This window comes from Littorina saxatilis, unplaced genomic scaffold (genome assembly GCF_037325665.1).
Source record: "Littorina saxatilis isolate snail1 unplaced genomic scaffold, US_GU_Lsax_2.0 scaffold_486, whole genome shotgun sequence".
NCBI lineage: Eukaryota > Metazoa > Mollusca > Gastropoda > Littorinimorpha > Littorinidae > Littorina > Littorina saxatilis.
The window spans coordinates 55,027-81,989 of record NW_027126398.1 but is presented as its reverse complement, the minus strand read 5'-3'; the positions used below and the strand labels follow the sequence as shown (position 1 = coordinate 81,989).

Here is a 26,963-nt window from a genome sequence, read left to right as displayed (position 1 = left end):
GTCTTGTGAAATACACGTTTGACGTATAATGAATACCTTCCATGTACTCGGCAGGCTATGGCTGAGTCCAACAATGCCATGCTGATGGTTGCCCTGTCCTGGATAACCTTGACAACTGCACGGCAAATGACAATCAATGAAGGTGATATAATGTGTTTGTTTCACTGTCTGTTTCATATGAATTAAAACACAATTGAAAAGGTGCTAACTGTTTTGCATTGATTAAGAGAGTTGTTATGTTCGTATTAAAATATCGACTGTGATAACAACTTCTTAAAAAAAGGAAAACACATGTTCTTGTCAATAATGAAGACGACACTTACCATGTCTTAAAATGTACTCAGCGTGGCTGTCTGGTACACTTTTTTGATCACAGATTTGTTCACTATCCACGCGTGTGTGTGTGTGTGTGTGTGTGTGTGTGTGTGTGTGTATGCGTGTGTGTGTGTGAGTGCATGTGTGTGTGCGTGCGTGCGTGCGTGCGTGCGTGATTGTGTGCGTGCGTGCGTGTGTGCGTTCGTTCGTTCGTGTGTGTGTGTGTGTGTGTGTGTGTATGTGTGTGTGTGTGTGTGTGTGTGTGTGTGTGTGTGTGTGTGTGTGTGTGTGTGTGTGTGTGTGTGTGTGTGTGTTTTACAGCTAACCCACCTTGTGAAGCCCCATTGGTCTGGGAAGGTCAGACTGGAAAGCTCAAGTTCTTCTATAGGCCTGAAGCATTTTCTTCTGAGGCCTTTTTTGCAATTCTTAAACGAGCGGACAACCCAGGTAAACTCCACTTCATGCTTGTTTGTGAAAACTGATCAAATAATGGTAGTTTGTTTTGTAATTATGTTGATGTTAAGTTTGTGTTGTAAACATGTGCACCAAGGCAGTTGGGTATTTGTTAAGTTAAATTTTGAAAAATATACTATTGATCTGACCATGTAGGTGTTTTTTTCTGTATAATTTGACCAATCTGAAACAAATCTATGTCTGGAATCCACAGTATCAAAATGTACTCAAAATGCACCACATGTATAGCAATTAATTAAATCAAATGAAACATATGAGCTGCTGCTAGGGCACTGTTTTTCTTCAGAGATGGAAACAAAAGGTAGTCCAGAGGCGTGGCCTTTCGGCAAGGCGCATAGTGCAAAGCCTTTTGACATAAAAGCCTATAGTTAAAGAATTGCGTTCGCAGACTAGGGAAGGCCACATATTTTGTGTGTGGTCCTCGACGCTCGGAAGAAACAGGTGGGCGAATCATCAGGTCTTGCTGAAAGTCCAGTTCTACACACCTTCCCCTTTCCTGTTGCTATACAGTTGGTAAACCTCTGGCAAAACACGGTCAGTCCATATTTTTCAAAAACACTATATATTTATATGTCATCATAACAAACGCACCGGCGCTTATTTTTCCCTGAAAATCCAAGCTTTTGAGATTGATACTTCTTATCAAGTTAGTCAAAACAAAACAACAATTACAAAAACAATGGCAGAAAACAGCAACATAAACTAACTTTGACCTCTCATTTACTGTTTACCTCTGTAAGTGACAAACTCGAACTTCGAAGGCAGAACACATGCAGTTATGTATGTTTGCAAAACAATGCTAGAAAGAAAACCTAAAAACCAGCACCGACCTTCTTCCCAGATTATTAAACAAATGTCATCTTAGAGTTCATAGCATGTCACACAACTATGAATCATTATTTACAAAAATAGATTGTTCTGAACTTATATATACTTCTCAAAGTCACCTCTTCCCAACAATTGTTGAGAAATCCTGGGCCATGCAGATCTGAATTTACTCGAACATGTTTGCAATGTTTGTATTCGTATACGATTAAGTCTCCCATTGCTACTGTTTGTATGAATTAACACACATATTTAATACTGTGTTAGATAAACGGGCAACGAATAATCGGAACGTTGCTTTACAAGTGATTGTATTAAGATTATTGCAATTGGACGTCACTTCCGGGCCCATGTAGAGAGGACGTCTTTTTGTGAGCTCTCAACATCTACGATGTAAAAACGTCTATTTCAAGTCGTTTAGGGCTCTAGTAACATGGACTGATAGTCCTCTGGGCTGTCGTAATCCTCCTACTAAAAATGTGACGTGAATATGTGAATTTTATCGTACTTTTCCTGAAAGACACGAACCTTGTCAATGCATGATGTGTTATGAGTGAGTGATCCGCCATGCACCGTAGCCGGTCTGCATCAGTGAAGCGACGCAAAGCTGACACTAGTGGTGAAGGTGACATAGGCCTATCTAACACTCAGCAGGGCCGGACTAGGCGAAGAGGAGGGGGGGGGTTGCCAGTGGTGGCCCAGGGGGATGTCCCCCCTGGCGGCAGGGGCGTATCAGTTCATTTTATGGGTGTTTTTTTTCAAAAGTATATTAATTGTGAAGATATGGGTGTGAAGGCGCAAAGCGCCGAGCCGACGGCGCGAAGCGCCTAGCTTGCTAGGGGGGTCCGGGGGCATGCACCCCCGGAAAATTTTGAAAAAAAGGATGCAAAATGGTGCAATCTGGTGCATTCTGAGGATGATCATTACCAGTTACAGGCAGCAGATTTTGTCACTGATTAATACCCCAAAAATTGAAACTCAATGTAAAATAAAGAAATGCATACCTCATTCAATATTTTTTTTTTGGGCTGGGGGGGGGGTCCGGAAACCCTAGAACCCCCCCCCCTCGAAGTGGGGGTCAGGGGGCGAAGCCCCCTGAAGCTGATGGGTAGGTCATATTATGAGATAGGAAAATGGTCGCTCCTTGCATGAAACGGCATAAAATAAGCAATAATTAAAAAAAATTAAATAAGTAAGGTACATGTTTAGGCTAGGGGGGGGGGGGGGTTGCGCAACCCCCATAACCCCCCGGTAGTCCGGCCCTGCTCAGTCTACTTCTACGCCCAGGCCACCGAAGCGACAGAAAAAACAGAAAGTGATAAATTCGCGGTTGTCTCAGCCTTCAATTGTAGACTCTTTTCTCCGGAAAAATAATGATGTGAGTGACAGTATGACAGCATCGGGTGGTGAGGACGATGACTTGAATACAATGAGTGGTACCGGTCTTGAGAGTGGTGACAGTGACATGGAGGTGGGAGAATGTTCAAACAAGGATCTTATGTCAGTACTGCTAGCTGTAAGAAAAGACCCGAAGAGTGTGAATCGTAAATTTGACAGCTTGGCACTCAATGTGGAAAAACTGGAGGGAGAGGTGTTTGATCTAAAGCAAGAAAATGACAATGTGAAGAAGCAACTCAAAGCGTGTGAGAAAAAGCAAGAAAACACAGAGAGTCAGTTACACGAGGTCCAGTACTACGCTAAACTTGCTTATGATCGGGTAGAGGCAAACGAACAATATTCTCGCAGAAACAATGTCAAACTACTGTACATTGAAGAGCCCTCTCGATTTGACCATGCTGAGACGGGTGAAGAAAGTGAAGAAAAAGTTCTGAAAGTTTTCCATGACAAACTGAAGCTGACCAACATCAAACCATGGCACATTGAGGCAGCACACCGTGTGGGCAAACGAAAGGCAGGTCTCAACAGGCCTATCATTGTGAAATTCGTTTCACGAAAAAACAAGCGTGAAGTTATTCAGAACAGAAAACTCCTCAAGAATGTGCAGCCGAAAGTCGTCATCGTCGAAGACCTCAACAAATCAAAGTACATCCTCTTCCAGTGCACGCTCGATCACCCTGGCACCCGTGAGGCCTGGACCTCAGAGGGTTCCATCTTCGCTAAAGACGCGGCCGGCGCAGTCCACCGTGTTGAACGTGTAGCAGACCTGAACAGACTACCCCCCATCCCTGAGAATGACCCAGCCGCTGCTTCTACTCCAGCCCAGCGCCGTTTCCAGCAACGTAAAAAGAAAGAAATTGAACAAAAGAAACAAAAGAAACAATCAGACAGTGCAAAACAAGGAAGCAAAGACAAAACACCAGACAAACAGGACAACTGATCACAAACGTGTGCTGAAGCGTGTTATGCAGCGTGTATGTAAACATTCATACCATGTGACTGTCTTAGCCAATGATAAACGTTCGCTGCATTCTGTGTAGGCCTAGTCAATGCTTCAGTTTCACTTTGTGCTCGGCCGCGGAACTCGTTGGATTTACAATGAAGCTGTCTTTTGTGTGTGTTACATAATGTGTCTGTTTACGGATTTGTACGATTTTTCAAGATGGAGGTGTGATAGCTCTACCCGGAAAGTATGTTCTTTTTTCTCCATGTGTTTTACATGTCCCTGTGTTTGTGTCTGTCAGCTATTTTCTCCTGCCATTCTCTCTTTTCCCTCTGTCTGTCACTGTCATTGTGCCTCTTTCTGTCACTGTATTGGCTTCTTATATTTTCCTTTTTCTCTATGGTGACCAGGTGCGAACAAGTTAGGCCTACATGTGTGTTACTTAACTGTTGTTATGTGTGTACTCCGCCTTTTATGTTGATTCTTTCTCCCCGCATGTTCAGAAGATGGATTTGATTGCCAAATTTCTGATTGGGGTCTTGTGCATGAATTTGTTTTTGCACTCTGCTGGTGAGTGTGTACATGACATGTCTCCTTCATGCGTGCATTTATATCCTGACTGTGGATTACATCTACTTCATGGAGATGTTTGTGTGTGGTCAAATGTTTTACCATATTTGTGTAAGTGCAAGTGTGTTCAATATCTGTTTGCTGCATGTGCATGCATATCTGCCTATCTATGTAAATATTGCCATTGGTATGCTGATTGTTGCCCAAAGCTGCTGCAGGGTTATGTTGGTGGGTGTGTGCATGACTTGTTTGCTATTTTTGATTTGTGTAGGTGCAAATGTGTACCTGACATGTCATTTATGCCTAGATATGTGTAGGTGCTTTTGTTTGCTTATCTTTAACATGGTGTACTTCTGTTTCAGGGTTATGTTTGTGATGGTGTATACAACTTGTTTGGTTTATTTGATCTGTGTAAGTGCAAATGTGTACCTGACCCACTTATTATGTCTGCTTATTTTGGTGTGCTTTTGTCTCCTTATCAAGGCTTACTTCTGTTGCAGGCTTGTTTCTGTGAATGTGTGTATGGCAGGTGTGACTTTTCCTTAGAGCATATGGACAAATGTCTACATTATTTGTTGTCCAGGTCTGAATATTTTGGTGTGCATGTACACTCTGATCATGGTTTATTTCTGTTGCAGTGCTGTGCTTGTGAAAGTATATTTGACTTGTTTGTTTTTCCAGATCTGTGTGAGTGCAAGTTTACACATTATTCGTTTACTAGGTCAAATCATTCATGTGTGTGTTTGTACGCTGACTGCTGGTTTAATCTATTACAGGGTTGTGTTTGCAGAAGTGCATTACATAGCGTGTATGCTCTATTTTCTTTATGTGAGTGCAGGAGTATACTGTCTTTGCTTTCTGGGTTTTTTATATAAATACTCTCTGTTACTGTTGGCTAGACCCGATTATGAAATATGATGGCAAGCAATTGTGAAAAACTCAGGATCTGCACTTTCAATGTAAATGGACTAAATGATTATAAGAAAAGAAAAGATTTATTTGACTTTTTGAGAAATTCTGATAATAATATCTTTATGTTGCAAGAAACACATTGGAAAACAGAAGATGAAAATTTCATCCGATCACTGTGGGGATTTGATGTTGTAGTTAACGGAGATAGTTCAGCTAGTAGGGGAGTAGCGATTTTGTTTAAAAATAATTTTGAATACAAATTACACAATACCATAAAAGATGAATCGGGGCGGTACATTTTGTTGGATATTGAACTTCTAAATAAACGCATGACAGTGGTGAATGTCTATGGTCCCAGTAGTGGAGATCATCCTGAGTTTTTTCTTGATCTGTTCAACAGTGTTATTTTGTTAGATAATGAACTGATAGTAATGGGGGGAGATTGGAATGTTCCTTTGAATCCAAAACTGGACTCTAACAATCCAAACAATGTGTATAGAAATAGGAGTAGAAAAGAAATAACTGATTTTTTTGAACAGCATGATGTTGTTGACATTTTTAGAGCTATTCATGGTGATGTGAGAAAGTATACTTGGAGAAGAACTAATAGCACACAGAGAAGCCGGCTTGATTATTTTGCTGTCTCTGAACAACTTGGTCTTGTTGTGGATGATGTTAATATCTCACCTGGATATTGCTCAGATCATTCTGTTGTATCTCTGAGTTTTAAAACTGATGTTGTTAAAAGGCATAGATCCTTTTGGAAATTTAATAATGGTTTATTAAAAGATATTGATTATGTTCGCTTAATTAAGGAATGTATTTTAGAGGTTAAAAAGCAGTATGCTGTTCTTGTGTATGATACAGTTAACATTGCAGAGATTGATGATGAGGAGTTACAGTTAACTATTGACGATCAACTATTTTTCGAAATGCTACTTTTAGAGATAAGAAGTAAAACTATGTCGTTTGCAGCGCAGAAAAAGAGAGAAAATTGCAGAAGGGAGATTGATCTGATGGATGAGATTAAGGTTTTAGAAAGTAATCTAAATGATGAGAATGTAATTATTTTGGAACAGAAGCGGCAAGAGTTGTTTCAGTTAAGACAGAAAAAAGTAGACGGGTTGATTGTTAGATCAAGAGCAATATGGATTGCAGATGGTGAAAAAATTCTGAATATTTCTGTAGTCTTGAAAAAAGAAACTTTGTCAAAAAGGCTATGTGCTTTATTGGAAAGGACAATGGCGAACTTTTATGTGACAGTGATGAGATTACTAAAGAAGTTAAATCCTTCTATGCACAGTTGTATGCTTCAAGGGAACATAATATAACGAATGAAGACATTCCTAATAACTTAGAACATCCTGTTTTGACTGAGGAAGAACGTGATGGACTTGAAGGTATTATTTGTAAAGAAGAATTAGTCAAAGCAGTAAAACAACTTAAAAACGATAAAAGCCCCGGATCGGATGGATATTCAGCAGAATTTTTTTAAATTTTTCTTTATTGATCTAGGTGCTTTCTTGCTTCGTTCAATTAATGAAGGTTTTAGAAAAGGTGAAATGTCGGTAACACAACGTCAAGGTGTGATCACCTGTATACCCAAAGAAGGGAAAGATAAAAGGTTTCTAAAAAATTGGCGTCCTATTACTCTTTTAAATACTGTCTACAAAATAGCTTCCACCTGCATTGCTGAAAGGCTGAAACGTGTTCTCCCAACCATAATTCATGAAGATCAAAAAGGGTTTATGCAAGGTAGGAATATAGGCGAAAATATTCGTTTACTCTATGATTCTATTATTTATGCTAATGAACGACAAGCTGATGGCCTTCTGTTAATGGTAGACTTTGAAAAAGCTTTCGATAGCATTGCATGGTCGTTTATACAAAAAGCACTGAATAAATTTAACTTCGGAAATGATATAAAAAAATGGATATTAACTTTTTACAGAAATAGTAAATCATGTGTAGCAGTAAACGGACAATATTCAGAGTGGTTTAACCTGGAGAGAGGAACCCGTCAAGGGGACCCTTTGTCTCCTTATATTTTTCTAATTTGTGCCGAAATTATGGCAATAATGATGCGTCAGAATCCAAAAATCAAGGGACTGAATTTTTTTTGATGTCGAAATTTTATTGTCACAATATGCTGATGACACTACCTTTTTTTCTTGATGGTACCAAAGATTATTTTTGTGCATGTGTAGAAACACTACAGACGTTTGCTTCTTTGTCAGGTCTAGTTATTAACTATGACAAGTCGTCAGCAGTGTGGATAGGAGCCTCTAAAAATTCTAACGTTAAGTTTATGCCAGAGTATAACTTTGCTTGGAATCCCACTGTTTTCAGAGTTTTGGGTATCTGGTTTTCGACAAACATCGAGGAAATTGTTCCATTAAACTATGAAAACAAGTTTGTGGAGATTAAGAGAATTTTCAACTCGTGGTCCAGAAGGAATTTAACCCCTTTCGGGAAAATAACAGTCATTAAGACTTTGGCATTGTCCAAACTTACCTACCTATTTATGAATTTGCCGGACACAGATGAGGATTTTCTAGCTAATCTACAGAAACTACTGTTTAATTTTGTTTGGGACGGGAAAATTGACAAAATCAAAAGAACCTCTATGTATCAGGCATACGAAGAGGGGGGACTTAAAATGGTTAACGTGAGAGTTTTTCTATCGTCATTGAAGATAACCTGGCTAATGAAAGTTTTACATGATGATGGACAAATTACACAAATTCTCTATGCATTATGTCCTGCTGTCCGAGTTGTGAAACAACGTGGGGGCGAGTTTGCAAATGTACTGATGCAAAGAATTGTTAATCCTTTTTGGGTTGATGTTTTTAAACATTATAAAAAAAAGTGTGTAACAAATGTATTCCATCCTCTTTTCATGACTTTGTATCTGAATGTCTTTTTTATAATATCAATATATGCAGAGACAAGAAGGTGTTGTTTCTTAGAAGCTGGGCACAATGTGGTATTGTTTCTGTTGGTCACTTGCTGAAGGAAGATGGATTTTTGACCTATGATGAATTTAGCAGAAAATACCCAAATGTGACTGTTAATTTTTTGTTATATCAAGGAATAGTACGGGCTGTTAAGAAGTATCAATGTAAGCTAGAAATTGACTTTTGTGATACATTTTTGGTAAGTGACCCATGTGTTTGGCAGTGCTTGGCTAGTGGTGGTTCTAAACATGTCTATGGATATTTGATTAAGAGTACTGATCCTCTGAAATGTATTGAAAAGTGGTCAGCTGCACTGAACTGTAATGTAGATGTCAATAAGGTTTTTCTAAAAATTAAAAGAACAACTGAGGACGTACGTCTCAGATGGTTTCAATATAGACTGATATATAGAATTATACCCACCCAGCGTTTTTTGCATCTGAGAAAAATTGTTGAATCTCCTATTTGTACTTTCTGCGGACAGCAGGAGGAAACGCTAGAACATCTTTTTTGGGACTGTACAAAAACACAGGCTTTTTGGAATGATTTCCTTCAGTGGATGCGAGACAATTTTGTACATTGTACTAATGTTAGACTGTATAAGCAACTTATTATCTGTGGCTACCAAACAAACTGTGTGACGGACAAAACCTTTGATTTGTTCCTTCTAATCGCAAAATACCACATTTATACATCTAAAATACGAGCGACCTGCCCCCATTTTCAGGTTCTTGTTTTAACTCTAAAACAAAGATTTTTGGCAGAGAAGCACAATGCATTGGTTAACAATAAGTTAACTTCTTTCAACAGAAACTGGAGTCTGTACAGGCATGCGTTTGAATGATTTTTTGTTGTTGTTTTTTTTGTAAAATTATTTGTGTAGGTAAACTGTAAAGCCTGGTCACCGCTCGCTATCCTCTTTCTCTTCTTTCCCTGATCCCTATTCTCTTCTGTCACTCCTCTTTCTTTCTCTCTCTTTCCTCTTTATCTTTCTTGTACTGTCTTTTTATATGCGCATGTGTAAATGATATGGTTGAGACGGTTTCAATTGGACATTTGTTATTTTCGTTATCCTATGTGAAAAAAAATAAGAACAATAAATAATAAAAAAAATAATAAAAAAAAAGATTATTGCAATTATGACAGCATGCTATATTTATAAATATAGGTGTGTCTGCCTTGACTTTAATTCCATTGATTCAGACCTCACTTTCGGAGCTATTTTCCCCTCGTAATTATTGATAGTTTTGAACCTGCCCTCTTTAAATATGAAACATATTATTGTATAAACTCTCGCTGCTGGTTTGAATTGCTTTGTTTCAGGGAAGGACATAATAGTCTGCACCACAAGACTGGGAATTAAATGCAATGTCAGCAGTCCACAATACAATCTGCACAGTGTAACAAATCATAGCCTTACGGTGCTCATTCCACGCATTACAAAGGACTTTGAAGATACGTACTTGCTGCTTACCTACACTAAAGGAACATTACCGCCTACGGACGCCTGCCGTTTAGTGGTTAAAGGTAACAGTGGAAGCACATGAATGATGTATGTGCCCCTTTATATCAGGATATGATTCGTTATTTGTATTTTTGACCAATATATTACATTTTACACAGATCGAGACAGTCAGTGTTCCTAGCAGTCGAGGTGAACAATGACTGTCGATATATGTGGAAAATGTCATATTTTGGTAAACAAAAACCACACACACCCAATTATGTACCAATCGATTATGGTTAAAATTCCTTATTGTTTTTACAATTGAACGCACACAGACGTGCATTATTTTGTAGTCTCGGCTGGCCGCCTAAATATGATTTGTTGTCAGCCTCTGACGTCATAGGGCTCACAGAATGAGCATCTAATGTTCAATCGATACATAGTGTTTTACCTTGTGTCTTGACTTGCGCATTGCGTGAACCAACAGCTCATTGTATTGAACTTGTCTTCAAGTCAGTAGTTAAACATATATAACGGTTAAATTACTTGAAGTGAACATGTCATTTGTGCTACCACAACCATTGGCACCTTAATGTGTCATTTTCACTTGAAAGAAGTTTCAAAAACTGCATTCACAACAGAAATGTTCCTCTTTCTCTGCAGATTCTGACACGTCTGCAGGGTTTCAATCCCCTGCATGTACATAATACACACTAAAAACAATACTCTCATTATTCTGTCGTTCAATATTTGACGAGTCAATGATCGTGTATTTTAACATTACTTGATTTTCGACATCAAAACACATTTCTTGTAAAGAAAGATTGGCGTGATCATACTCGTTATTTGAAAACAAAAGCTGGTTTAACAAAAGCGCCCAAGATAGGGAGGATTTTGCGACAACCTTTAAAAGTACCATGACAACAAATGTGTTTTTCAGCCATGGCCTAGTCGATTGCTTTGATCAGATCCTTATATGCCTACGCATGTGAGGTACTTTGTGGAAAATTGCCTTTCGTTGCAACTATAATTTTGGATGTTATGCAATTTTCCGGAAAGAGTTTTAAAACACGTGACAGAATTGTTGAATTCCATGCACACATTTCATAAATTCGTATGCATATAGACACATACTTGATACCAGTACTGCCGACGTTTCTATTGAGTATGGCAACTGGTGTAAAAGTGCTAGTCCTGTAAGAACGATTGCAGTTGTTTTGATAATTGTTGTGCTACAGTGATGAGCAGTGTGTTTAGAAAGGCATACAGCGATAATAGCTGACTGAACGTTCCATGTTGTTTAATTATCATGTGGTTACATGACTATCATATTTACACCAGTGGTAATACTTAAAAGCATTGTTGATAGTAGTTATACCAAATTTGTGTCTGTGTGCAAGCAACGTCATGCCTGTGACATTTTTTAAAACAATCGTAACGATTCAACATTTTAATCGATGTACGTCTCTTCTGTTGGCATAATATTTTGAAATGTTGGGTCAAGACATTCAACATCAATTTTCAAAAACATATTTACAAGACACCTGAACAAGTTTAGTGTCAAATAGCACAGCAGTGCACTGCTGACCGATTGTCTCCCCTGCCCTTCTGTTGGGTCAAAAAAAGGCTAATCGAAGACATCATCAAATATCAAAACATATTACAAGAAATAAGAAATGCTGCTATAGCATAGCCAAGCAGGGCACTGCTGACTAATTATCTCCCTTGACTTGCTGGGGCATGACGAATTGACCCTTAGCACAAAAGCCAAGTACGAGCCACATGGACAAGATACAATATTACAAGACCCATGGCAAAGATACCATCAAGTAGCCCAGCAGGGCATTGTGGACCATGTGTAGCCCTTGCAAACTCGTCAATCATGAATTCAAAAAGAGAACGTCTTACCATAAAACAGACAAAATACAACCAAGTTCAATTATAGAGCGAAATAGTAATTTTGAAGAGATAGTCTCCCCTGCACTACTGCTGGGACTGGAGCCCCCACACATTGCCTTTTCAGGCACACTAGAAACATTCAACAAACCAACACACAGCCGTTGGCGACAAAATAAAGATATGGTCCAGTAAGCAGCAAACATGTATAAGACCAGCATAGCCTTGCCAGTCAAAATCCCATCCAAGGGCAACATCTTTGGTAACAACCAGAACAACAAAACAGCGTTACCAGCTGATATAAAACAAACTTCAACTAATATGGACATCAACCAGCAAAATGAAACAAACAAAACTCAAGAGCAAAAAAAAGTTACTCAAAACGTGCCTCCATTGATAAAATGGATAGTCTAGAGGGGTGGGTGGTGGAATAACGTGTCACCAATTCAAACAACCTGACCTTTCACCTTGCTGGAATCTTGCAAAGTGCTAGCTAAGCTCTGCGCGAGTCGCTAACCGACACATCGGTCAGTTCCAGTGCCACGCTCCTAGCTAATTAAAGAAGGGCGCATTCATCACTCAAACATCTTATAGCCCTGCGCGCGTAGTGATAAGTTCTTTTTTGAAATTACTGAACATATATAACTGGAAATGAAGTATTGTTGTATGATCACGTGCTGTGTATAAATTGTGCATATCCCAGAGTTATATTTTCAATAGCGTACCATTCCTTATGCAAACTGGTACATGAACTAGCAGGTGTCAAACGAATGCATGATATGTGTCATAAAAATAAATCTAGGCGATGCGTTTAAGTGCAGAGGTCGTTTATTGTAAAACCAGTTATGTGACCGAAAAAAGCCTCCCATGTGTCGTTTACGACATGTGTTAGAACACAAATCATCGAAAAAGGGGAGGCAATGCGTTGAGGATTTACTAAAGTGTACCGGTTGTACTATCTCATTCCCCGCTAACACGGCTTAAAAAAGGCGTTGCATGGCTTCTGATAGGAATGACACCTACACCGTTATGCATGCTAAAACGGCATTGTTAGACAACATAGGGGAACGACAGTTTTACATACACATGTGATTGTTCTTTCTAATGACATGTAAAACGTGTTGCCTATGGGGAGTCTGTGTTGTAGGTTTCACTGTGTAAGGCACTACCTTATGCAAACATCAATCTGTTTGTTGAATATATTAATGGGTGTTATCATTACAAAGAGCTGCACTAAAGCATATCTGCATAGCTTTTTGTATGACCAGTAGTATACACGCTCAGCTCTAAACAGAAGTGTATGTTTAATGAAGTATGTGTGTGTGTGTGTGTGTGTGTGTGTGTGTGTGTGTGTGTGTGTGTGTGTGTGTGTGTGTGTGTGTGTGTGTGTGTGTGTGTGTGTGTGTGTGTGTGTGTGTGTGTGTGTGTGTGTGTGTGTGTGTGTGTGTGTGTGTGTGTGTGTGTGTACAGCCAATAAAGAAACCTGTGACAATCCAGCAGTTTTCGAAGGCCAGATCGGAAAACTTACATTCTTTCTCAGGCCCGATATCCTTGCCTTTGAAGACTTCTTTGCTACGTTGAGACGAGCTGATAACCCAGGTATGCTTCTGTCTATGCACATTTGTGACCCTCCACCACAGAATGAGTCGCATGTCACCTTTGCATGATTTTTATATTTTTACATTTTCATAGCGAGATTGTTATGCTCTATTCAGCGGTGAAACCCGTTTTAGAAAAGAGCGAAAACTGTTTGAGTTATAAGCCTGTGACTAAGGTGACCCACACACTGTTACCAGACACTCCCCGGACTTAAATTAAGCCTAGCGCAGAACCGCGCGAGGTGTGACATGCGACTCATTTCGTGGTGGAGGGTCACAATTGTGACACCTGAATTAAGTGGGGGTGTTTGTTTTATGTCGTATAACAACATATTGTGACCACAACTGTTGATTAATGCGTACCCCTGATCTGTGTGGACTTATTGCTGGTGAGAGGACACATAGCAATACTGGATAATGCAAGCTGGTTATTGTTGCCAAAGGTATTCCAATTGCAAACAACTTAGCATTTAAATAAAACAACAACAATTATTTATACTCTCTCTTTTGATCAGTTTCTTATATTTCTTGTTGGGCTTCAAATTATGTTTTCATCCATCAAAAACATATACATTAGATAGATATTTGAATTTGTCTCACTAGCATTCTTACTTGTATCATGTTATTGTTAAGTAACCTTGGCTTATTACAATGATTCGTTAAGCCGCTTTTTTGTTTGTTTTGCCAAGCACATCATTGTGGGGCTTTTAATCAATAACATGCATCCGTCTACAATTTATCATCATTCATCCATCAACATTTATAATAGATATGTTTGGCAAGTATACACAACACACAGCATTAGGACATAACAGACAGACGGACATATAACATACCGTTCTCCTACAAGTAAGGCCGGAGCTTAACATAGCATGCAGATTACAATACTTGACATTATGGACGTATTACCTGCTTAATAATAATACAGTCAGTTAATAATACCGTCAAACAAAGACAAAAAAAGAAAAGAAACAAACAAAAATCAAAGCCAAAACACATATATATCATCACATCTCTGCACAACCTAGCGTACTACCTAACCAACTCTTCATATGGGGACCATAATTCTACAAATTTGGTAATGTTACCAGATTTGAAACTGGAATATTTTTCTATTTCAAATCTGTATTTCAAATTTCTTAGAAATATTTCTAACAGTGGCCTTGTCTCTTGTAACTTACTCTTATAAATATAAAACTTTGCAAACAAAATGATAAAATCCAAAACCACATCTACCTTAACATTGTTCATACACCCAAACAAAATAAATTCTTCTGTAAAAAGAACATTTGCGCGGTAAATACCACTTCTGTTTAACAATTCTTCCAAGTCAGTCCAAAATTTCCGACTAAGCGGGCAGTACCAAAATATATGTGAAATTGTTTCATTTTCAATTTTACAAAAGGCACAAAGGGGACTGTCAAGAATCTTTTGAACAAATAGCCGGCTAGCAACACCAAGAATGCGGTGAAGCAATCTGGTCTGGAACCATCTTAACTGTGTGTCCTTAGTTGTTTTGAAACACTTATCAAAAATCTGTTTCCAGTTCAGGTTGTAAAAATACATATTCCATCTGTTCATGCCTGCAGGGTTATCATCAAATTTTGATTTAAAACAAAACTTTTTTAATTGCCTGTTTGCCTCTACAAATAATCTGCCACGGTTTGTAATCCCTATTCTGAAAACCATTCAACGTACGAATCAATTTTTACTTTTCTCTGATATGTTCGTAAGGACTTAATCACTCCCTCATAGAATACAAAATTAGTTTGAACAAAAGGAAAATTTAACCAAATTTCTTCAAAGGTAAAAAAACGTCCATTTAAATGTAGCAACTGATGGACAAACACTACATAATTTTCAATCCATTCCTTATATACTATTGTACCGTGGTCTCGTATAATGTTCAAATTGTAATGTATACATTCGGAAACAAAATCATTCACATTAATTACCTCGCTTAAGGAACAGCATTTCTTATAATGTTTCAAAACATCCTTCCAAAAAGGGTTACCACATCGTTTACATACTCGGCACCCACTTTAAATATGTCTTTCATTCCAGGTATCATTACAAAAATAAACTTTTTTACATCAAATTCAAACATCGTTAATCTGCGAATCCAATGTATCTTTACTGATGCCACAAAAGTATATATATCAATCATATTCAAACCACCATGAAAATAAGGTCTGCAAACAACATTTCGCTGAATGTTTACACGTTGACCATTCCACACAAAGGAAAAAAGGCTGCATTGACTTCTCGTAAAAAGTCTTCGGGTGGGTCTGGCAATACAGTTCATAAATAAACCAATTTTGAAAGGACCAACGTTTTCAAAATAATAATTCTACCGAATGGTGTTAACTGTCTTCTGCTCCAATCGTTTAAAATTCTTTTAATCTCTTTTAATTTTCCTTCATAATTAATTTCCAAATTGTTGCCGGTGTTTGTCGAAAATTTGACTCCCAATACTAAGGCTTCAAAGATCCCAGGGTCCCAACAGAAGTTCATATCCCTCATATATCTTTCTTGTGAATTTCGCTTTCTTCCAATCCAGACAATTTGAGTTTTTTCATTGTTTATCTTTAATCCGGAAAATTTAGAAAATTTCTGTAAAGTTTTAACACATTCAACAAACGATTCCTTACTGCCATCCAAATAAAGAGTTGTATCGTCCGCAAATTGAGACAATAACACTTCCTCGTTATTCAATTTCAATCCTTTTATCACAGAATTATTACGTACCATTAGTGATAGTATCTCGGAACATATTAAATACAAATATGGTGAGAGGCTATCGCCTTGTCGGACGCCTCTTCTTATATTAAACCAACCAGAATATTGGCCATTTACTGTAACACATGTCTGTATATCTTGGTAAAAATCTTGTATCCACTGTTTTACATCGTTTCCAAAATTGAAAAAATCCAATGCCTTTTGTAAAAAGGGCCAGGACACACTGTCGAACGCCTTTTCAAAGTCAATTGCAAGCAGCAAACCTGGTATATTTTCTCTTTCAGTAAACACCAACACATCATGCAGCAAACGTGTATTATCTCCGATAAATCTTCCTTTCATAAAACCTGTTTGGTGTTCACTAATAATCTTAGGTAGCATTATTTTCAATCTATTCGCAATACAGGATGAACAAATTTTATAGGATATGTTAAGCAGGGATATTGGCCGCCAGTTCTTAATAAATTGTTTTGGCTTGTCTTGTTTCGGAATGCATGTAATAATGCCTTGTTTCTGTGTAACGGACAATTCTCCACATTGAAATCCAGCATTTGCAGAACGCAGCAGAAATAATCCAATATCCTGGAAGAAATATTTATAAAATTCTGTTGTAAACCCGTCAGGTCCTGGGCTTGTTCCGTTTTTCATTTTCCGTAATGCTGTGCACATTTAAGTATAGGTAAGATTCCCCTCAATATTATCTCTGTCTTCATTTGTCAAAACGGAATGTGTTTTTTCCATAAATAGTTCCTGTAAATCAACATCTTCTGTTGGTTGCAGATTATACAAATCTTCGTAAAACTGTTTCACGTTTTGCAAAATCTGTCTGTGCTCAAATATTAATTCACCAGTGTCGCCGTTTTGCAAAAGACTCATGGCCTTATTCTGATAGTGGCGGTTTTCCATATTACAAAAGTACTTACTCGCCTTTTCTCCTTCTAACTGCCACCTAGCTTTTCATCTTATCAACATACCATCAATCTTTTTCTTCCTCAAGTTTTCCAGCTGGGTATTTAACATTTCAATCAGTAATAAGGAATCATTGGTCACATTATTTTCCAATAACTGTAGTTTCATCATTAATTCTTTTTCAAGGATTACTTCTCTTTTTTTCTTTTCGGAGGCGTAGGCAATTGTCTTTCCCCTAATTTCCATTAATAAGGTTTCAAAAAATAACTGATCGCTTATTCTAAATTGTATTTCATCATTGGGTATTAAATATATACCATCCATATCATACACTGGCAGTGCGTAGAACTTCTTCACATCAATAATTAGTTTCTTTAACTCTTTAACATATTAACTATGAAACATCAGCGAGTTATTAAATTTCCAAAAAGGTCTGTCTCTTTTTATATCTTCTGTCTTTAATGTAAGTGTTACTGGCGAGTGGTCAGATCTATAACCACACTCAATGTCACAACCGTTTACCTCCATCAGCAAATTACTTGACATCAGGAAATAATCCAATCTCCCTTGTTTAAGGGAATTAAATTTCCTCCATGTATAACGGCGTCTATCGGGGTAAAGAGCCCTCCAGACGTCTATCAAATCATAAAGATCCATCATATCTCTTATCTTTTTTCTTGACTGGGGCCGATTTACATTACATACATAATTCCTCATATCCACTTTCATATCTAACACAACATTCCAATCACCACCAATAATAACATAATCATTTCCAATCTGTCTAATCATTGCGCTTACATTCTCAAAAAATGAGGCTTTATCTCCACCGCTAGGTCCATATATATTTACAATGGTGTACCTCTTTTTCAAAAATTCAACATCCATAATAATGAAACAACCATAATTGTCACGAACAACATTGTGCACTTTATGTTCAAAGTTATTATTAAACATCACCGCAACACCGTTTTTATTAGAGGCGCATCCAGACAACCACACTGAGCAGCCCCAGCATGTTCTTACATATTGTTCATCTTGGTATTTCAAATGTGTTTCCTGTAAAAAATAAATATTAATTTTTTTTCCTCAAAAAATTGAAAACATCCTTCCTTTTCTTATTTTCATTTATCGCGTTACAATTAAATGTACAAATTCGGAAACCGGTCTGTTCACACATTGTGAGTAAAAGAACACTCCATATAGACTGGATAACATGCTGTGTGGCATATTAAAGCCTGTTTAGCATTCAGTCCATTGAACACAAAAGTAAACCACACCTTCATAACAACGACAGTGTGGGAGAACAAGGGAAATAACTGTTCGACACATAGATAATCATGCACTCGTGTGAACTAAGGTTGAGTTCGGAAAGTTCGTTAGGTAAACGTCATACTTCGAAGGAAGGCTAAGCTCGTTTGGTGCAGAGAAGACCACACGAGTATACACAGCTTTGAAACAAACAACATGTAAAACACAAGAATTTGAAGACAAGGTAAACAGACATGAACACAAGTAACACATACCTTCGGATCTTGCCGCTGGGCTTTAAGACGAAACTTCGAAGGAGTATGATTCCAGGAACTTTATCCAAGTATTTAGAAGTACACAGTTGTAGCAAAAACACCTAATTTTCGCACATTTGGAATTATCCATGTCCCACAGTTTGGGTCGATCGATCGACGCCATTTTGAATTATACCGATCACGTGGTTTTTCGTGTGGCATGGGACTGGAAGTATTTTCACCGAAGCTACTCTATGTATTATGTACGGCTTAATAACATGGCTGGATGACAAAATATTCGATGTAGAATGAAAACAAGTGACGGAACATTCTCTCGTTAAAAGTTGGAAAAACCCGGGTCGTAAAAGGAAACCAACGTCTGTACCGGTGGAGGAGCAAGGCATACCAAAACAAAACATCACGTGGTCACAACACTGCCATGTGCTTTCTACTTGTCTAGCCGCGTTTATTGTCAATACCAGGCTCCTAGCATTGTAAACGTTTCTGTATTCAATTGTTTTGTACAATGTCCATCAAAGCTAATTGGCTCTGATTAGGTCTAATGCACACATGAAAAGACAACAACAACGAAGTACAACATGGAATTTGTTCGCGGGAAAACAAGCTAGTCATGAGCATGAAACAAAACAATTGGCGTAAGGCGAAAATACAACATTTAGTCAAGCTCAGTCGAACTCACAGAATAAAACTAAACGCACTGCATTTTTTCAGCAAGACCGTATACTCGTATAGCATCGTCTGTCCACCGCTCGTGGCAAAGGCAGTGAAATTGACAATCCAGAAAAGCGCGGCAGTGGTTGCGCTGAGCAGGATAGCACGCTTCTCTGTATCTCTATTCTTTTTAACTTTCTGAGCGTGTTTTTAATCGAAACATAGCATATCTATATGTTTACGGAATCAGAAACCGACAAGGACTAAGATGAATTTGTTTTTAAATCAATTTCGAAAATGTAATTTTAATCATGATTTTTATATTTGTAATTTTCAGAGCTTCTTTTTACTCCGAATATAACATATGTATATGTTTTTGGAATCAGGAAACAACGAAGAATGATATGAAATTGTTTTTGCATCGTTTTGTACAAAAACAATTTTAATTACAATCTTCAGATTTGTAATGACCAAAGTCATCAATCAATGTGTAAGCCTACAAGCTGAAATGCAATACCGAAGTCCTGCCTTTGACGAAGATTGTTTGGACAAATTTTCAATCAATTTTATTGAAAAATGAGGTTGTGACAGTGCCGCCTTAACTTTTACAAAAAGGGATATCACCCAGGAACTCTCATGTAAACTTGTATAAAGATCAGTCCAGTAGTTTACTCTGAATCGCTCTACACACACACACACACACACAACACACACACACACACACACACACAGACACACAACACACACACACACACACACACACACACACACACACACACACGCACAGACACACACACACACACACACACACACACACACACACACACACACTACGACCCTTGTCTCGATTTTATGTTAAAACATTTAGTCAAAACTTGACTAAATATAATGAGCTTATTCGGTGCCCTTCCCTTATACACAGACATATGCATTGTGTCCTGAACTCTGTATACTTGGAAAACAATTCTTCTACACAGGTGGATCATTTATAACATACATTTTGAATATTTCAGGCAGAGATATATTGGTTTGTACTCGGAAATCACCAATACACTGTCACATCGACAGTCCGCACTTGTACCAGTCAAATGGAATAGTTGATGACACACTGACACTGCTGATTCCAAACGTGAGCAGGACATTCGAAGACACGTATGTGTTAAAAGTTTACGCCAATGGCTCTTCTCAACAATTCGACGCCTGTTCTCTACATGTCAAAGGTATACCGTCTCTAGTGTTTTCTTGAGTTTGGATTGCTTTGAATTTCATGGATATGACTATTCTTTAATGAGCGCGTTTTTTTCTCCCCACCCATGTTTGCCTTTTTAATTGATAGGTATGATAACATGTGTGCAGTCAACATGATTAAACTGTCAAAACTATATTTATTTGATTGAGTTATTCATGTTTGCATTGGTGCATTCTTTGCTTTTGTTATTAAATATGCTTACACTATTAATATCAATTGTTTTGGTGGTCTGGAATGAATGCCGACTTGCCGAAACCAGACTTGATTAATATGAAACATGTTCCCAGACTATGCTTGCCGTGAAGCAAGCTATTCTGTAACTAAGCCCCAACCCCACCCCTACAAACAAATTAAAAACAATGAGACGTGCAATCACTTTGGCAGACTTCAACTAGTACATGCACTGCACACCCCACGACAAGGACAAATGGGCCGTTTTTCTCTCTAAAACACACACACACACACACACACACACACACACACACACACACACACACACACACACACACGCACACACACACACACACGCACACACCCACACACACATACAGGCACACACACATACACACACCACACATGCACACACACACACACACATACACACACACACACACACACACACACACACACACACACATACACACACACACACACACACACACACACACACACACACACACACACACGCAATCGCACATATAGAGTTATAAATATTGGGGGAGGGTGTCTGGTTGGATTTGTCCTACCGTAATTGGCGGAGGCAGGTTTCTGTGGGGATGGTTGTTATTGCAAACTAGTTCTCCACGAGGTTATGTTCTTGATGGGAGGAGGAGGGTGGGTTAGCCTAGCTGCTACCGAGTTCCTAAAAGACTCTGCATGTCAGATAATGAACATGTCTACATTTGTGTATGCTGTTATATGCCTGTGTTCATGGTTTCTTTGAGAAAATTACTTTAAACAGCACTTTTCGCCTAGCCCAAGGCATATGCGAGGGTGCACACTAAGTAATTTGTTTTTTATTTCATTACTTCCGACAAATCACAGATACAGTGACTGGAGATGAAAACGTCAGCAAAGGTTGGATACCTGCACTCATAGTTTGTCTCTGTCTCCTCCTCATGATCGGCATTGGACTGCTGGTCTGGAAAAGGTATGAGGCAATATTTGCAATCACATTTTCATTGAACCCCGATTTTGAAGGGCTTAACTCCTAAAAAGTAATGAACATTATTATAAAATATAATGTCTACTTTATGTGCTCTTTTACAAATAGATTAGACCTAGTAAGGTATGCATGGTTTCTTCGTTGTATCATTGTGTTTTGTAGTGATTATGTATTTTAGCAGAACAAAGCAAAGCGTGTGCACACACTGTTGGTTTGCCCGAGAATTGAACATTTTACACGGTTCAAGGCCAAATGTTTATCAATACGAATTAGTATTTTTCTCATTGGGTGTGTGTACATGAGGTTAACAAACATGCGTATGATTGTGTTCTGTTTCAAAACAACGTTTGTCTGTTTTCCAGGAACCCGAAATGTTTGCAAAAATGCATGCGCAGACTCCCATTCAAAGCAAACCGGTGAGCCTTATAACTTTATCTGATTTTTGTTCGGAGTGTACTCAAATCATACTGTTTCTTGCACTCTACAACTCTGCAAGTTTTGTTTATTCCCTGTGATAAATAGGTTCCTAACAGAACATAACACAATTCTTGGGGAAGGTTGAGCACAGACCTAATACCAGAAAGAGGGCCCCAAAGGGGGGGTATCATCACGATCACGGGAAGGAAAATTTTAGCTTTCACGATCACAGTTTCCTTGATTTTTGTTTTCACGATCACAGTTACCTTGATTTTTGTTTTCACGATCACGAACACCAGTGGCAAATCACGGTCACGGTAAAAGTTGCATGTACAGAAAGCACGTGTCAAAGTAAACACAACCACACAGTTATTCGCTCCTCTGGAGCTATTGTTTATTCAACACAAAGTGACAACTGTTGCATTTTTTTTATTATTATTTGTTGAATTCTCTTTCATACACACATAGAAATACATATCATGATTTGTAATCAGTAACACGAATGTTGTTTTCATTGTTTTCTCTCTCTCTCGTCTTGCAGAGTTGATGTACTATTGCATAGTATTCTGACTCTATTTGACTTGCACATTTTTGCGTTGCACCTTGTCATGAACATTTATAAACTACAATGTTTCATATGTTTGATTATGTAAGTATGTAGTAGTAGTTATTATAGTATATTTAGTCCCTCTTTAGGGCGAGGGCCAGATGCAAAAAAGTATACCAATGCTTATTCTGTTACCCTCGTAAAATAAAGAATTGTCATTGTCATTGTCATTGTCTCTCCCCACTCATACACATTCAACTCCCACACCCTCACTCACACACATGAATATATACTTGCATAATTTCACATTTCCAGAGCTAAATCTTATAAACCCATTTTCTCAAAAACTATTGGGTGGATTGAAATTAAAGTACATGTATGTGTAATGGGTTCTTTATTTTCAACTTTGCCATACAATTTGAGGTACACCATCGCCTGGTTTCATGGCCTTGAAAAACAAACAGGAATGCTACAGGCCAAAAATGGTTTTACCTGAAAGAGGGGGGTCCGGGGGCATGCCCCCCCCCCCCCGAATATTTTTTCTAAAAACGGTTAAATTCTGTGCAATCTGGTGCATTCTGGGCATCATTTTCAGGGCTGTAATAGTGTTGTGATCTTGTTAAAAATCCTATTTTAGCCTCCCCCCACCACCATTCAGCACACCTCCAAACTGGTGAAAACAACACAACTGTGCGCGGCTGGCTTCATTCAGACCGGCGCCCGGTCGCGTTGCGCGATATTCACACGGATCGTTTTTGCGGAAATTGTTCAACTTCACCGGAATAAATTTGACTTTACCGGATTTTGAAAACGGCTTTATCGGATTTCCGGCAATTACCGGAAAAGTAGCATGCCTGACAAAATCCCCAACGAACATGACTTTGATCGTCTTTGACATGAGGATCAAATGACCCAAACTGACACGTCTCCCCGCCATTGTTTCTGAATTTAACCCATTGTTGATAGTAAAGTTTACAGGCGCTAAAATAAATCCAAGCTTAATGCAAAGAAGCGACAATTAGAATATATGCCAAGCGTGTCCACGTTGCTGGGATGAAAAAACACATTTCTAGTTTCGGTTTTGTCTACACGCAGACTCGATCTCGAGCCAGTCGAGGTCACACTGAGCGAGTGACAGCCGGACGTGGCAATGTCGACAATGTCAATGATCTCACTCAAACTCAAAGATCTTGAACAAATTTCAAGATATTTGCCTTCATTCAGAACAGTCATAGAGCAACATAGATCAACATACCTTGATATTTCGTCTTCGGAAAGACCGACCCGCAGAAAGGCATTCTCGCCGCCTGCTTTGGTCTGGCTTGAATCCACAAAATATAACAGAAGTTCGATGACAGTACCGCTGCACGCCATTTTTGATCTTCGAATTCGAATTTGACTGAATGCACTCAAAACTTTTGCACGAAGCCCTTCCATTGGATGAAATTTGGCAGACTTTTGCAATTTGCCTTCTGATTTCTGTCAAAATCATATTTCTGAATGTGTTGTTGCTTCCCTTCAATCGGGATTGGCTCCTTGACGAATAGAGGATCATAGAGTGATACAGCTGTGAAAAATGTACGTTGAAAATAAAATGCTTTGCAATAATGCCCATCACGATCACGAAAACAAATGACGATCACGATCACGAGACTTGATTTTTTTGTCATCACGGATCACGGGCAAAGTCCCATCACGATCACAGAAATGGAAATTTCGGCAATCACGGTCACAGAAAAGTCAAAAAACGCCAATCACGATCACGATTTTAAACCCTTTGGGGCCCTCCAGAAACACAAACCACATACTGACACAAGTATTGCTGTAAGTCTCCAAAACAACCTATGTGTGTGTGTGTGTGTGTGTGTGTTGGGGATGTTGGTGTGTGTGTGTGTGTGTGTTTGTGTGTGTGTGTGTGTGTGTGTGTGTGTGAATGTATGTGTGTGTGTATGTGTGTGTGTGTGTGTGCGTGTGTGTGTGTGTGTGTGAATGTGTGTGTGTGTGTGTGTGTGTGTGTGTGTGTGTGTGTGTGTGTGTGTGTGTGTACCCATGTTTCCACAGGTTTGGTTGCCTAAATCACCATAAGGCAACCATCCACACGTGGATGACAACCTAAACTCTGGATGGCAACCTAATTGTGTGGATGGTCGCTTCATTTAACACCGTTAAATTGACTTTTTTGACGGAAAGAATGTCATAACAATGTTCAAAATGACATTCTTTCCGTCCTCTATAGGCGACGAAATAGGTCAAATTTTGTGCATTTTTTAGTGCAAAATTCTTCGATGCCGGAGCGAGTACTGCACCCAGTGCTGTTGTAGTGCAAGTGCACTAGAAAGGCACTACACCCAGTGCCGCCTCTTAGGTAACCATCCACACTTTAGGTACGTGTGTTGTTTGTCAGATTGGTTACTGTACTGTTAGCTTTAGTGCAAGGCGGTTTAGCTGAATAAAAACAAGTGTTTATGATGGCTAAGTGTAACTGTGTTGTGAAGAGAAAGACGATATCCATTGTAATTATTTTGGTGTTCGTTTTTGTAGTTGTATACTTCAGTTGAGCAAACGCCCCCTGAAAACAGAGATTATTCAAATGGCAAGCATAACGCATAACTGGTAATATACTGATCTGACAAGGACATCACCATTATTATTTGCAGAGCTTGACCTTTGCAATTTAACATTGCGTTCTTTACGTTACAATGATATGGCACACACATTGCCTTTTTCTCTTAATTCAAAGACAATAATGGATGAAGACAAAGGATACCATGTCAAATGCGGAGACCAACCTAAACGAGAAAGAGCTACCTAAATATGTGAACACGACAATGAAGTGAATGACAAACAGTCCAAAGGACAAATTATGTTCTTGACAAATATCAGCAAATCACATGCCTGTCTGTACGGCACTGTCTCACCGTCTGTGTTCGTCTGTCCGTCCGTTACTTTGTGATAGTTTATAGTAACAGGGTGTACCAGCTAATATGACTGACATTTGGCATAGCCGTATATGCCACAGCTATGCTCGGATTGAACTGCTAACGCCGGCAATACATTTGAGTAACCGGTCCATGCCTTTGTCGTCAATTGTTGTTTCATTTGCCTTACATTGGGTGAGAATGTGATTATGTATATGGTCAATACTGGTGCCAAATTCAAGACACACTGCTAAATAAACTCCAGAGTTGTGATTCAAAGAAAGTAGATGCGAACTTTTGTTTTGAGGGCCTAGTCGATTTAGACTGAAACACAGCATTTTGGTGTAGAAAGGCATTGTAATTAAAGTGTTTGTTTCTCAAGCTGGCGTGCAGATTCGACTCCTTATTTTATAATTTTGTTCTAGCGCTCTCAGGTCAAATGGGACCTCGTGATTTTGTTATGATTACATAATTATTATTATGTTTGTTGTTGTTTTTAGATGTCAGCAAAATACCAGTTACATTTTCTGGCGAACAGTCAACATTATATATACAAACCAGATATTATGACACAGTGCACACACCGTTGTTTTATTCTGACTTTGTAATCTAACAAGGAATCAACAAGAGCCAACCTCGAAGAGACCCGATGAACAAGACCAATGGAAGACGGAAACTACACCCAAGCCGCTGCTTCCTACACAGCAAACACAAAATCAGTGTCCACCTTCAAATAAGTAAGAAAACTAACCCTTTGAAGAAGAAATTAGGTTTGAGGTTGAACAGACACACACACAGACAACACGCACACACAACACACACGCACGCACGTACGCACCCGCACGCACGCACGCACATACGCACGAATGAACGCACGAACGCACGTATGCATACACCCACCCTCCCACACACACGCACAAACATACACAAGCACACACACACGTACACACACACATACTCACACACCCACACGTACGCACACACACACACACACACACACACACACACACACACACACACACACACACACACACACACACACACCAATCGAACACAATACAAAAATTTGAACATGTATTGTACAGGAGTTCGATTGCCTTTTTGTGTGCCATCGAAAAGTTGTTTTTTTCTCTCTCAACAAGGAATCACGACGAACCAGGCACCCCTAGGCCTCAAGACCAAGGACAGCAACAGTCTTTGATGGGAACGACACCTCAGCATGTTCCTCCACCAAAACCCGGAAATACGTCTTCGCTTTCAGACAAGTAAAACTGTTGTTTACTAAAGGAGACAGACAGACAGACAGACAGATAGACAGACAGACACACACACACACACACACACACACACACACACACGTAAACACACACACACACACACACACACAACACACACACACACACAAACACACATACACACACACACACACACACACACACACACACACACACACACATTGACACACACAAACACACACACACATTGACACACACAAACACACACACAC

General features: G+C 38.9%; 1 protein-coding gene across 1 annotated transcript; it reads left to right on the top strand.

Annotated features, from left to right (window-relative positions):
- Positions 1-6: 6 nt before the first annotated feature.
- On the top strand, positions 7-26,740 carry LOC138954840 (uncharacterized). The gene is made up of 8 exons (XM_070326604.1): positions 7-142; positions 637-762; positions 9,718-9,921; positions 13,208-13,336; positions 20,174-20,380; positions 21,454-21,559; positions 21,937-21,990; positions 26,599-26,740. Exons 1-8 carry the CDS (start codon positions 58-60, stop codon positions 26,723-26,725), a joined length of 1,038 nt encoding a protein of 345 aa, XP_070182705.1. The 5' UTR covers positions 7-57; the 3' UTR covers positions 26,726-26,740.
- Positions 26,741-26,963: the final 223 nt, after the last annotated feature.